Genomic DNA, 14,751 nt, shown 5'->3' with positions numbered 1-14,751 from the left:
CTTGAACTCGGGAGGCGGAGGTTGCAGTGAGCCGAGATCTCCCCACCGCACTCCAGCCTGGGTGACAGAGCTAGACTCTGTCTCAAAAAAAAAAAAAAAAAAAAGGAGTTCTCCTGTGCCAGGTGGGTAGTTTGGTGTGAGATGTCCTCTCCACAAATCAGGCCAAGAAAGTAGACATTTACAACAAAATTCAGATAAATATTATCAATTAAATCGTCTACATTTGAATAACATAGAGATATTTTAATGCAATAGCATAGTAAATTTTACTATGTAAAAACCAGCAATAGTGCCACATCACATCCATTTGTTACCATAGGAGCAAGGCTTTAAATCTCTTAAACTCGATTTTAAAACATCAAGTATAATATTATTCTGATAAAATATGTTTAGGATAAATTTGTAAATTATTTTGTTCATTTGTTTATGCTGTTTGTTTTGGTGCCTGAAAAATGCTCCATGATGTTATTAATCACCCAGGTAGTGAAGCAGAGACATGATAAATTGCCTATTCTCTGTCTTCTCTCTTATCTCCTATCTCCTCCCCTTACATCTCTCCTTCCCCATGACTTCCTCCCTCAGCTCCTACCACTGGCATCAGGTCAGTCTCGCAGAAGGGATACACATTACTACTCTCTGTTCTAATTGTTCTCCTAGAGTCTTGATTTATCTTCTTCCTATTTCTCATTCTACTACTGCCCCAAACTTATCTGCAATGTATGATGTTCAAACTAATAAAAGGTGGTGACTTGATTGGGTTGATTAGAAACCATCCAACATGGAGTACACCTGGTGGGCAGAGTTCTTGATCTTCCTCATAAGCCAGTGGTATAGACAATTGTTACACAAACTGTGGTCGGTATCACCTGGAAGCTTGTTAGAAATGCAGACTCTCAGGCCCCACCCCAGAACTACTGAGTCAGATTTTGCATTTTAACAGTATCCTCATATACATGGTAATGTTTGAGAGGCCCATACTCAAAACATCCTAAACTTTTCTCACGACCCACCTTCTCAGTTGCTTCTGACCTAATTGTCTCTTGTTTGATCATTATGACAGAGCCCCAGGTGACACATATGTACTTTAAGGTTTGGGAAACACTGATTTAGTTGTCCTTACCCAATTGTCTTGGCGAGGCTGTAGACCCACATGACATAGGGCATGCCGATATCCGCGTAATACGTTATCTGAAGCTACCTTTTTCAGGTGACAGTATAACCTGCAGGCATTTAACACTTTGTAGTCATTCAGTTGAGACAGTTCAAAACTGAGCCTAGACTAATAGTGTAAAGCAAGAATACCATGGACAGCAGCACTCCAGCACTCACTGTTCTTGGTGTGAGACCCTTGTAGGTCAAAACCTTGTCCAACCTGGCGGTCCAGGATGACTTTGAATGTGGCCCAACACAAATTTGTAAACTTTATTAAAACATTATGAATTTTTTGTGATTTTTTAAAAAGCTCATCAGCTGTCCTTGGTGTATTTTAGGTGTGGCCCAAGACAGTTCTTCCAATGTGGCCAGGGAAGCCAAAAGATTGGACACCCCTGATGGAGGTGGTGGAGCACCCACAGGGCCGCTGGTGTGAGACATGCTTGGATCCATCATCACCTCGCTCTGGAAATTGAACTTGTTAATTGTCCCCTCTGGGCCTTAGTTTCTTTCAGTTGTAAAATTGAAATGACAATACTTACCTAACATAGCTTGTTACTGGAAAAAAAATCACTATACAACACAAATAGGTGTTCAATCAATATTAGTTTCTTATTTTTTCTTGTCTTATAACACCTCAATTAAAGTTAGTTAGAAAAAGTCCTTGGAAAAGAAAAGTAAGTTGCCTCTAGTTTGGAGCTAATGTCCATGCGTACGGCACCAAAGCTGTCAAAATTAGTGGTGGTGGTGGTAGAAAGGGTGGAGTAGAGATGCCCAGCCTAGTGCTCAGAGTCTTCGAATTTTTTTCACTAACTATAGGAGCCTGAGGAGGAGAGCTGGGCTGCAGACATGCTCAGCTCCTGCACCTTCAGCCTCAGCGGGCAGGCCCTGCATAGCTACTGTGGCTTCAGCCTGTGACCTGGCTCTACAATGGGGATTCTGAGGAGGCACTCTTTGAAGAGTCAGCCTCCTTAGCTCCTCTTGTTAACCCAGCTGTGTTCAGTTCCTTTCTGCTGAGTTCATCCCCCCACTACCACTCCTCTGGGGCTGAGTCCCTTCACCCTGAGCCTGAGTCTCCCGTCTTTCTACAGCTGGCTTGCACCCCTTTGTAGAGCAGCTTTTCCTTCTGGAACTTAGTCTGACTTTGGATGAAGAGTTGGCTGAGGATTGCATCAGTCGGTGCCTTTACAGCTGGAGCTGCTTTCCTTGCTCCCCAAAGGTTTGTTCTGAGGTTCTTCTTCTTCTTTTTTTGAGATGGAATCTCACTCTGTCACCCAGGCTAGAGTGCTGTGGTGCAATCTCGGCTCACTGCAACCTCTGCCTCCTGGGTTCAAGTGATTCTCCTGCCTCAGACTCCCGAGTAGCTGGGGTTACAGGTGCCCACCACCATGCCTGGCTAACTTTTGTATTTTTTTAGTAGAGATAGATTTCACCATGTTGGCCAGGCTGGTCTCAAACTCTTGACCTCAAGTGATCTGCCCACCTCCCAAAGTGCTGGGATTGCAGGCGTGAGTCACCCCACCATGCCTGGCCTATTCTGACATTCTGATACCAAATATTTGTCCAACTCAGATTTGCTGTCTCCTCAGTCTACTCTTCCTCCTTTCATCTTATACAACCCTAGCAATAATCATATTTTCTCTTCTATGCCATGGATCTAAAAGTTAAAATTTAACATGTATCAGATTAAGATGACATTTTAGTTTCTCTTGTGGGATTTTATTTTATTTTTATTTTTGTTTTTTTTTTTTTGAGATGGTGTCTCGCTCTTGTTGCCCAGGCTGGAGTGCAAGGGCACAATCTCTCCTCACTGCGACCTCTGCCTCCCAGGTTCAAGCAATTCTCCTGCTTAGTCTTCAGAGTAGCTGGAATTACAGGCGCTCGCCACCACACCCGGCTAATTATTTGTATTTTTAGTAGAGACAGAGTTTCACCATGTTGGCCAGGCTGATCTCGAACTCCCGACCTTAGGTGATCCACCAGCCTCGGCCTCCCAAAGTGTTGGGATTACAGGTGTGAACCACCTGCGCCCAGCCCACGTCTGCTTCTTAAAGACTTTCACTGCAGTGTTCTTCTAAAAATGTAAACCATGTTTGAACCAGAGACCAGTTGATGCTCAACAGTTGTCTGATACTCCCAGGAAGCAGCAGTGGGCCCCCGGCAGGCTGTGTGGGTGGGGCAGGTCACCATGAGTGAGAAGCCAATTGTAGTCAGTGTCTTTCTGGGATAAAAATACTATACTTCTTCTGGTTTCTAACTTGTTTTTGGGCATTAGGTTTGTCAGGATTGACTCTCCCTTTTGCCTTCCATATTCTTCCACTCAAGGTAATTTATGCCCATCCCCATGCCTAGACCTAGATACACAAATAATGTGATCCCAAGTACCAAACTTATATTCTTTAAATATTGGCTCAGTGTTCACTGAGAGCAAAGACTGAGTGCTCTGTGGGAAGGGCACAGAAGGAGCATGGAGAATCCCTGGTGCCAGCCCTCCTTGTTCCCTCTTCCGGAGCACTGCAGCTCTGGTCCCAAACTTAACTACTCTGCTTCTTGCCGACAAGGCCAGGCAGCTTTCTAGTCTCTCTCCTTGCAAGATCGGCTGGTGACCACCTCAGTCACCCCAGGAGGTCGCTGGGTTTCACTCCTTACAACGTACTCATGGGAGCTTCACTTAAAACCACACACATTACTTCTTCCTGGGAGGTCACATGTTCCCAGGAGTGTCTGGGGCGTCTCACACGCTGGTGCCTAGGCATCAGCTGACTAGCCCCTCCCCGTCTCGTTGAGGCCACACGTCCATATTTATCATTTTTTAACAATATGACCACACTCCTTGCCTGTTCTAAGGGGCTAGTGTGGCAGGAGAGGAAAAAAGGGGGGAGTCCTTTTGCACCTCAATCTCTGTCCCCAGGCAAAAGTCTGGCGGTTTCTTTTATCCATCCTTCCACCTTAAGAGTGATGAACCTCCACTGTCCTGTTTCCTTTTTCAGTTGTTCCAATTTAAAATTATCCATGCTCTTGCTAAAATCTGTGCATATATTACAAGCGTCTATTCTTTGTACTTATGAACTTTAATAAATGAAGTTAAAGGAAAAAAATACACTGAACACACACACAGTTGTTAGACAGATTTTCTTAACCAAAAGAGGGACCCCCGCCCCCCCAACCAAAACCCTGTATCAGCGAGTTCCCTGATAGTGACTTCAAAGAGGAAAGACTTGAAGTGGGTTTGTCAGAGAAATCTCTCTAGGTATTTTGTTATTTGTCAAACCAGACATCTCGTCCCTGCGAACACCTGGTCAATCTCGAGGTAACTGTGTAATGTAATAAGAGTGTTTTTTACACATTATGCAAATACACAGCGCTTTCCTGATGGCCAGAACAATCTGATTCCCGACTTTAATCCCGGCCCCCGCTCCCAGCCCCCGCCTGGTGGCGTCTCCTGCCCGCAGCTCCGCGCCGCCCCAGGTGAGTCCTGCGCGTTCCCCGCTCTGGGGCCCGCGGGAGGGGCTGGAGCGCAGGCGGAGGGCGGGCCGGGGTAGGGGAGGACCAGGATCCGGGCCCCGACTGCAGCTTCCTCACGGTGAAGCCGCATTTCCAGGCACCTCCGCCGCCCTTGCCCGCGCGCGGCGAGCGGTTTTTGGGCGTGCCGCCTGGAAGCGCGGAGCCCGCCCGGCGCGCCCCAGCCCTGCAGATCCGGCCCCGGCGGAGGCGGCCGGACCGCGGAGATGCGGGGCGGGGGCAGGGCGCGGGGTAGGTGACTTTATCCCGCCTCTGTTTGCCTGCCCCGGGGAGCAATGACATCACGCGGCCTTCTCCAGGCGCCGACACAAAGAGCGGGGCGGAGAGGCCGCTGCGGGGGGAGCCGGCGGCCGCTGCTGCCGCCCAGGGCTCTGGGGCCCCGCCGGCCAGGCCCGCAGTCCGCGGCCAGCGTCCTTCCTCCTCCTCCTCCTCTGCCGCCGCCTCCTCAGTCGCCGCCGCCCGCGTCCTCCGCGCGCCTCTGAGCCCGCGCCGGGCCGCGCCGGCCCCTTCCCATGCAGGCGGCGCGGGCCCTGGGAGGGGCGCCCGGAGCCAGCCGCGCAGCATGCACTGGGGGGTTGGCTTTGCTTCGTCCAGGCCGTGCGTGGTGGATCTGAGCTGGAACCAGAGCATCTCCTTCTTCGGCTGGTGGGCCGGGTCCGAGGAGCCCTTCTCCTTTTATGGGGACATCATCGCTTTCCCTTTGCAGGATTACGGTGGGATCATGGCAGGGCTGGGCTCCGATCCCTGGTGGAAGAAAACCCTTTACTTGACCGGGGGAGCTTTGCTGGCCGCAGCTGCGTATCTGCTCCACGAACTCCTGGTCATTAGGTGAGCCGGAGAGAGGGACCCGCACAGGGGCGCCGAGAGGGGCACCTGACTAGGGCAGGGCTGGCGCGAGGGGGGCCCCTGCCAGCCCCTCGGTCACGCTGCCCAGATGCCCAAGCGTCCTGCAATTACCTTTCCCTAAAGGCATTCGGTGGTCACCTGGCCGTGAGGGGCAGTTTGGAGTTGAAAGGAGAATTAAACCGGTGCTGGGAGGGAAAAACATTTGTCTCCCAAAATGCTCTGGGTCACTTGTCGTTATCTATTAAGAAATGTCCTTAGGAGGAGGATCTAAGTGCAGTGTGTTTGCAACAATAGAATTGGGCCCTGCAGAAATAGGTTACACTTTTATGAAATGCCTTGTTTATAAGTAATAATGCTGGAATATTAACTGCTAACCTTGTCTTTTACTTAAAGGTTAGTTCTTCACCATCCTTCCCTAAATGTCAACATCAAAAGGCTGAAAAATTGCAAAAGCTCCAGAAACCTGCGGGTCCCTGTTAAAGATGCATGACCAAGTGTAGTGGTGTGCAGCTTTGATGCAGCCTTAACCTGGTTCTCTGCTTCTCTGGTATTGAACGCCAAGCACCATCTTCAGGCTTAGATGTCATTGTTGTGTGAGCAGTAGGACAGGCTAGCACATGGGTGTGTTGGGCATAACACGGAGTCGCCCAGTGCCGTAAACAGTTGCATCCGCTGCCGCAGAATGTTTACAAGATTGAGTTGGAAATACCAGAAAATGGAGGCCCCTGTTGTTGATACATCCAACCGGCACGAGATTTTTGTTTGGGTAGAGTAATACCACAGGGCACTGAGACAGTCGTTTGGCTAATTGATACATCAGTTAATGGTTAAAATTTACGTGCATTTGAGCCCTCCATCACTGGAAGATAACCAGAAGCCCAGTTTTCAATAGCTCAGAATGTCCCTTTGCCAGTATTTTCAAAAGTGGAAGAAATGTGTCCACACTGCCTTATTCCAGTGGAGGAATCCTACACAATAGGTTATAAACAAAGACAGTGATAGGTGACCTTTACTAGCCTGCAGGGATCCGAGGAGATTATTGTGATAGCCTAATGTAGGTATTTGGCCTAACATACATATTTTGAATAGTTGCCATCTCTGAGAGGGTAGGAAATCATTTAGGTTTGGGGAAATGTATTGGTTTTCATATTATTTAGCCATATTTGAGGAAGTTTATTTTAAGCTTGTTGCACATTTAATTCTCTCACTTAACACATTGCTTTGAATCTAGCTGAACCAAACAAAAAAATTTGAAGAGAATTATCTCTCTAGATTATTTGTTAATTGTGCTAGTTTTAGAACTGTATTTCAAGTTAGATTTCAAGCTACCTAAAGAACTAAAACATTTGGGCAGCAATTTAAATGGTAACCCAGTTGTTTCTCAGTTGTATTCTAGTCTAAAGCCCTTGAGGAGATCCCGAACCATGAGACTTCTCAGCAGTGGAGGGAGTGAAGGCTTCACAGGACCAATTTTAAAACAGAGCTTAAATGACCTTGCAGAAACGGTATGGAGCTCAGCTCCCACTCTGGAGTAGGCCATGCCCTGGCAGGTGTGGTCACTGGAGCCTGAAGTGCTCTCTGCCCACAGATAGCTCCTAACTCATTTAGGGGACTATAAACCTCAGCACTGGATGCTTATTTGGACTAAGGAGTTTAATCCTAGGTTGATTCACTTTTTCTTTTTTTTTTTTTGTTTTTTCTTTTGAGACATAGTCTCGCTCTTATCCATGCTGGAGTGCAGTGGCTTGATCTCAGCTCACTGCAACCTGTGCCTCCCTGGTTCAAGCGATTCTCCTGGCTCAGCCTCCTGAGTAGCTGGGATTACAGGCATGCACCACTGCTTCTGGATAATTTTTGTGTTTTTAGTAGAGATGGGGTTTCACCGTGTTGGCCAGGCTGTTCTTGAACTCCTGGGCTCAAGCGATCCTCTGGCCTCAGTCTGCTGAGTTGCTGGGATTACAGGCATGAACCATTACACCTGGCTAATTTGTTTTTTAACTTTTTTGTGGAGATGGGGTCTCACGGTATTGCCCAGGCTGGTCTCAAACTCCTGGCCTCAAGCAGTCCTCCCTCCTTGGCTTCCCAAAGTGTTGGGTTTATAGGTGTGAGCCACCATGCTTGGCCAGTTTTGTTTCTGGACTAATGTTTGAGTTGAATTAGACATCTCTGAAGTAATGCAAACAATGAAGAAGGGCTATTTGTGAACACTGAGTAGAGACTTTGCATATATGGGCTTTGCATGTGTGACTGCATTTATTCCTGGCAACTGTTGTTTGAAGCTTGACACCCGTTTCATAGATAAGGAAATTGTAGCTCAGGGAGGTTAAGCAACTTGCCCAAGGTCACACAGTTAAGAGTAGCAGGATCTAGATTCATATCAGAGCCTGCATTTTTTTTTTTTTTTTGAGACGGAGTCTCGCTCTGTCACCCAGGCTGGAGTGCAGTGGCCGGATCTCAGCTCACTGCAAGCTCCGCCTCCCGGGTTCACGCCATTCTCCTGCCTCAGCCTCCCGAGTAGCTGGGACTACAGGCGACCGCCACCTCACCCGGCTAGTTTTTTGTATTTTTTTTAGTAGAGACGGGGTTTCACCGTGTTAGCCAGGATGGTCTCGATCTCCTGACCTCGTGATCCGCCCGTCTCGGCCTCCCAAAGTGCTGGGATTACAGGCTTGAGCCACCGCGCCCGGCGAGCCTGCATTTTTTTAACCACTGCCTCTTAGATAGTATCTACTTTGGCTGGGCGCTGTGGCTTACGCCTGTAATCCCAGCACTTTGGGAGGCCGAGGCGGGTGGATCACGAGGTCAAGAGATAGAGACCATCCTGGTCAACATTGTGAAACCCCGTCTCTACTAAAAACAAACAAAAACAAAAATTAGCCTGGCATGGTAGCACGCTCCTGTAGTCCTACAGCTACTCGGGAAGCTGAGGCAGGAGAATCGGTTGAACCTGGGAGGCGGAGGTTGCAGTGAGCTGAGATCGTGCCACTGCACTCCAGCCTGGCGAGAGAGCGAAACTCCGTCTCAAAAAAAAAAAAAAAAAAAAAGTACCTACTTTGAAATCAGTTTTGTTGGAAGAAGAGGAAGGAAGAGCAATGTGGAGAACTGAAGCATCGCTCAGGAAGACAGACCTGTAGCAGGTGCCTTTCTTGCAGCCTCTAGGGGAAGAGGAGTGGAGGGGCAAAGGGAAAAAAACAGGCAGGAAGGGCGAAGACCAAGGCTTTAGAGGTTACATGATAGCTACCTCCACTAAGGTGAAATCTAGGTTTCAACAGTCTTTGTAATTTAGGCAGAGAACAAAACAAAATCTGAAATATGTGATATGGAAAATACACCTTAAAATGACTTCCCTGAGTTTACTGGCTATTGTAAACTCTTCCCCAGCCTACCTGGATTTTCTGCTGCATAGACATAACCTTAATCTATGACTATGTCTCTAGAGTGGAAGAGTAAAGTTGACAGGTGAGAATTATTTAGGATGTTTAATTAATGAATATAACCAAAGTAGGTTTTTGGGGGTTTTATCCATGTTTTTTTAGCACCATATTTTTAAATAAATATTGTTCCAACACACTACTTTGTTTTCCCTGAGTAGAGATAGCTTGGCAGCTGTCTTAAATTCAATCAGGCTTTGGAAATTTTTGTTTGTAAATTGAATGGCTAAGTAATAACTTCATTACCAGTGCTTATTTGCACTTTTGACACACAGGGTCAGCCTCTTCTAGAACATTTAGTTGGTGAATCAACATCTGATCTCTGCAAACTAACAAATCATCAGCTGTATACAGAGGCATGTTCATCTGTGATATCGTTAGCCCCAGGAATAGTAGTAAACTAGCTAGTTAATGCTCTATGGGTGTCCTCTTCTACAACTTTATGATAAGGTCACTTTATAAAATACAGCTGTGCGGGAAACAACTCACTCAATTGTCTGATCCTAAATTAGAGAGGAGTTTCTGACATATTGGAGGGAGGGCTCTGGAGCCACACTGTCTGGGTTCAAATTCAGACTCTGTCTGTAACCAACCACATAACCCTGGATATGACAGTAAGCTCTTGATGACTCAGTTTTCTCATCTGTAAAATGGTAATAGTAGTAGTAGCTTTTCTCATAGTTGATTAAATGAGTTAACACGTGACATGCTTAGAACAGAGTTTGTCATGGTCAAAATTCAGTAAAACTTGGCCATCATTAGCTGTGACTTTTATCAGAAAGTTCCAGGCTTCAGTGGTCTGAGTCAAACTGGCAGCTTTAATACAACTAACTGAGGAATTGCCCATTTTGGTGGCCTTGAAGTGCTTAAGAGCTGGAAACTGGAGTTATTTCAGAGTCAATCTTAAATTGATGTTCCTTAGGCAAGTTGTTTAACGTCTTTGAGCTTCAATTTTCTTATCTACTATAAAATAGTATAGTATGATATACCGAATTTAAACTATAACAATACCCATTCTAAAGTGTCATTGTCAGAATTAAATAAGTTAATATATATAATATATATAAAGTCATTAGCATATGCTTGGTAGATAATTAGTATCCATTCTTAGTATGACATGGCCCAAATTAACAATTAGAATTAGATCGTTCTGGCTGATGGAGCAGGGATTTTTTGTTTGTCTTCTCTCCTGTCAGTTCTGAAATTTTTGTCTGGTTAATTTACATGAAAATACCACTTTGTGATGGGAATTATTTGACTGGACAAAATCAGTTAATTGTCAAATCTATGCAGTCTTGGAACATCATCTAAATGAGTTCTTGATTTTAAAATCTGACTTCCCAAACATTCCATCTAAATGAAAACATTTCTTTTATAGTAAATATTGCCAGAAAGCAGCAAATATTTTTATTTTTTTGACTTGACAGATATTTTCAAAATGAGTCTGAATTGTGAAGTTGAATGGGCCCTTGGGTGGTAAACTTTTCAAGAGAGTTTGTTTTATTAAATGGGGATCTGCAGGAAGTGAGCATCCATGTGATGAAGAGACAAAGAAATTATTCTTGCTTGGGTAGAAAGAAGCAGGTGTGGCGTTGTACTGGGAACAATGCGAGGGAACCAGAGGCTCAGGGAGGGCCAAGGGGAAGGAAGAGTGAAGTTTATCTGACTGGGAATCGGCTGGGTCAAATGAAGATGGAAATTGCAAAAGGGTCCCGAGGAGTGGGGTATGAATGGGGCTGTGTGGAATGATGAGCTTGCAGGGATGAGACCATATCTCTTTGGATGAGAATAAATTCCACTATTACTTAATGCTTGATAGTTCACTAAATAGTTACAGTATTGCTTTATGTAATCCTCATGATAATCCATACAGAATTGGTACTGTCCTCACTCTCCAGGTGAAGATGATGGAGAGATCTAGGCTAATGTGGCCAGTAAGGGAAGCAGGGCTTGGATTTGACACCAGGTGTCCAGACTTGGAATCCAGCATTCATTCCATTATGTAGTGGTTATTGAAAAACTGTATGCAGGGAAGTCCTCCTCACCCAAAAGAATAGCCAAAGGAAAAGATGGATGCGTGGCTGAGACAGAAGAAAGGGGAAAAGCAGGGGTACTAAAATACATGCTGTATGGTAAAAGTGGGGATGCTGGGAAGGCAGAAAATAAGGAAGACAGAGCTAGAGAGAGAGCATCCAGAAGGCGGGTTCCACGGCGTTACAGGTGAAAGAAGGGTTAGGTGAGGGCATGGGCAGTTGGGAAGAGGGACAAGAATATTCAGTCTCAGTTTCCCTACAGACTTGGGTCATAGCAGAGCAAATCTGCACTGTTATTCCTGGGTCTTCTGGATGAATAGACTGTTTCATGGTATAGTCTAATGGCCAAAAACACAGACTCTGACTTCTTGATTCAGTGCCCATTCTGCCATTTACTAGCAATGTGACTTTGGGCAAGTTAATCCTCTGTGCCTGGATTTCCTCATCTATAAAACATGGTTAGCAGTAGTACCTACTTCATAAGGTTATTATGAAGATTAAAGGAGATAAGACCCGTGAGACCCTCAGAACAATGTGTGACACACAGCAAGCACAGAGTATCATTTTTATCCATCCAGCTTGTCCCTGGCAGGTAAACACAGCCGGCTGGAGAATAGGTGGACCAGTACCAGAAAATGTTCTTGTTGCCCAGAGGCCATAGGTAACAGAAGGAGGTTGGTTGGTGTATAGTTACTTTGCTGAGCCACTGGGGTCGTGGTAATATCATGGGAGTTTGTAAGGTTCTCTTGTGTTTTGACTAAGCTTCCATGAGTGCTGGGTGAGGTAAGCCCCTTCGACAAAGTGGTTGCTGGGTGAGGTAAGCCCCTGTGACAAACAGATCTGCTTGTTCACTGAGGAGCTACAACCCTGCAGGGTCCTCTCAAGAAGTAAGGGAACTGAATGTGGATAACATGTGGATTGTTCTTTATTTCTGTTTTGGTTTTGACAGGAAACAGCAAGAGATTGACTCTAAAGATGCTATTATTTTACATCAGTTTGCAAGACCTAACAATGGTGTTCCCAGTTTATCTCCTTTCTGTTTAAAAATGGAAACTTATTTAAGGATGGCTGACTTACCGTATCAGGTACTTGTGTGCAAATATGTTTTCTTCTTATGACATCAGTATCAGGGGATGAGTATTTAACTAAAGGGGGGAATATTTCATCTCACACAGTGGATGCCAGAGGGGATGGGAGCTGAAACTAGCAGTGCCTAGTCCTTGGTAAGAGGGAAATAAAATACTTGGTTCCAGAGTCTGTTGATTTTTACAGATCCAATTTAATGATGGATCAAGAAGGTCTAAACTTTCGAGAGACTCAGCGCCATGATATTTTTCTTTAACAGAGCATTCTTTGGGCTGGGTGTGGTGGCTCACACCTGTAATCCCAGCACTTTGGGAGACTGAGGCGGCGGATCACTTGAGGTCAGGAGTCTGAGACCAGCCTGGCCAACATGGTGAAACCCTGTCTCTACTGAAAATATACAAATTAGCCAGGCGTAGTGGCGGACCCCTGTAATCCCAGCTACCTGGGAGGCTGAGGCAGGAGAATCACTTGAACTGGGGAAGCAGAGGTTACAGTGAGCCGAGATTGCACCACTGCACTCCAGTCTGGGTGACAGAGCAAGACTCCATCTCAAAAAAAAAAAAAAAAAGTATGCTTTGGTTAATAATTTTGACAGGCCTACTGGGCCTTGACAAAGATTGGTGTGCCACTGCCTGATGTGGTTTTTTTACTTTAGGTTTTAGTTTATTGACAGCATTGTATTTTGTCCCTCATGAATCTTGGGGGCAGAAGGCCCAGTACGCCATGAGGTAGATATTTGTATATGTAGTGAGAGCTTTTCCACAGCACTCCATGTTCTGTTTGTGTGACTTTCAGGGAAACACTTGTTCATTTTAGTAGCAAGTAAGGAAGAGGAATGTACTTAAAGGTATATATTTCTCTCTGAGTAATGCTTGAGCTGTGTCTCACAAAGTCAACATGCTGTGTTTTCATAGTCATTCAATTCTATGTATTTTTTTAAAAGTTCACTTATGTTTTTATTTTTAACCAAGTTCTAGCCATATGGAATTATTTTAAGCTTTGATTTTTGTTATCATTTTAAATTTTATGGTCAGAGAAGATAGTCTCTGTGATATTGATTCCTTGGAATTTACTGAAGCTTTGGCCTGGTTTGTAGTTACTTTTTAAAAATGTTGAAAATAATTACATATGCTCTGTTTGGATATAGAGCTCTATATATATCTACTTGCTTAAACATGTTTGGTGTATTATTTAGACCTTCTATATTTCTGCTTATTTTTTGTCTGCTGGTTCTAGCAGCTTCTGAAAAGAGCATGTTAAAATATTCAAGTGTATTTGTTGATTTGTCTCTTTCCTGTCATTCTCTCAGTTCTTGCTTTATGTTAGAGTATTTATATATTTTAGGTTACATTGTTAGGTACATATAAAAGTTCACATCTTTCACTCTTGTTTATTTTTCCAGTATGTATCATCCATTTATGTCTCTTACGATTTTTTAAAAATCTTGAATTCTGTGTTATTAGATATCGACATAGATTCTCCAGCCTTCTTTTGGTTCATATTTGCTTAGGATATCTTTCTTCATCCTCTCTCTTTCTCTCCCTCTCTCTTTTTGTATTTGTTTCTTGCTTATATCTAATTGGAGAGTCTTTTAATTGGCAACTTTAATCCATTTACACTTATTGAAATGATTGTTTTATTAGAAATTATTTCTAATATCTTATTTAATATTTTTCCCCTTACTATACTTCATTTTAAAATTTTTTCTCATTTCCTGCTTTCTAATAGATAGATAATTTTTTCTCATTTAAAACAAATTATATTTTTATTGTTATTGTAGATACTCTTAAGACCCAAATTTGTGTTTATGCTCATTAATTTGTTAAATGTATTAAAGTCTGTATTTATTCTGTTATAATACAAACACATTAGCAGTTTACGTATACCTTGGGTCTCTCCCTTTCTTCCCAGCCCTCATTCCAGTTATGTTGCTGTTGTCTAAGATTTTAATTCTGGAGTTTTTCGGCCAGGCACGGTGGCTCACATTTGTAATCCTAGCACTTTGGGAGGCTTAGGCGGGTGGATCGCTTGAGACCAGGAGTTCAAGAGCAGCCTGGCCAACATGGTGAAACCCCATCTCTACGAAAAATACAAAAATTAGCCAGGCCTGGTGGTGTGCACCTGTAATCCCAGCTACTTGGGAGGCTGAGGTAGGAGAATTGCTTGAACCCAAGAGGCAGAGGTTGCAGTGAGCCAAGATCGCACCAATGCGCTCCAGCCTGGGTAACAGAACCAGACTCTGTGAAAAAAAAAATAAATAAATAAAGAAAAAGGAATTTAGCAGTTCTTTTCCTTTCTTTTTTATCCTTTTTAGACAACAAACTTTACTATGTTATTTGACTAGCCTTATTTACCATATATCTTATTCTAAAGGATTTATCTTTTTATTTGAGAACTTCCCTGATGAATATTTTTAGAGTGAGTCTTTACGTGGCAAACCTTCAGTGGCTTTGCATGCCTGAGAATATTGCTATTATACTCTCACATTTGATAAATTTATGTTCAAAGTTCTTTTCCTTCTATATTTTAAAAATATTAGTCTGGGCGTGGTGGCTCATGCCTGTAATCCCAGCACTTTGGGAGGCTGAGACCAGTGGATCATTTGAGGTCAGGGGTTCGAGACCAGCCTGGCCAACATGGTGAAACCCCATCTCTATTAAAAATACAAAAATTGGGCCGGG

General features: G+C 44.3%; 1 protein-coding gene across 2 annotated transcripts in view; it reads left to right on the top strand.

Annotated features, from left to right (window-relative positions):
- The first annotated feature begins 5,001 nt into the window (after nt 1-5,001).
- Nucleotides 5,002-14,751, top strand: part of FAXC (failed axon connections homolog, metaxin like GST domain containing) — a 74,640-nt gene continuing 64,890 nt past the window's right edge. For both annotated transcript variants that reach the window (XR_007724817.1, XM_050786592.1), the window contains exons 1-2: nt 5,002-5,502; nt 11,934-12,069. Coding sequence is in view for 1 of the 2 variants with exons in the window: in XM_050786592.1 (XP_050642549.1) it covers nt 5,237-5,502; nt 11,934-12,069 (402 nt within the window). In the remaining variant the exon portion in view is untranslated. The remainder of the gene's footprint in view (nt 5,503-11,933; nt 12,070-14,751) is intronic.

The sequence above is a fragment of the Macaca thibetana genome, chromosome 4 (genome assembly GCF_024542745.1).
Source record: "Macaca thibetana thibetana isolate TM-01 chromosome 4, ASM2454274v1, whole genome shotgun sequence".
NCBI lineage: Eukaryota > Metazoa > Chordata > Mammalia > Primates > Cercopithecidae > Macaca > Macaca thibetana.
Note: the sequence above shows the minus strand (reverse complement) of the source record. Positions and strands in the feature narration are given on the sequence as shown.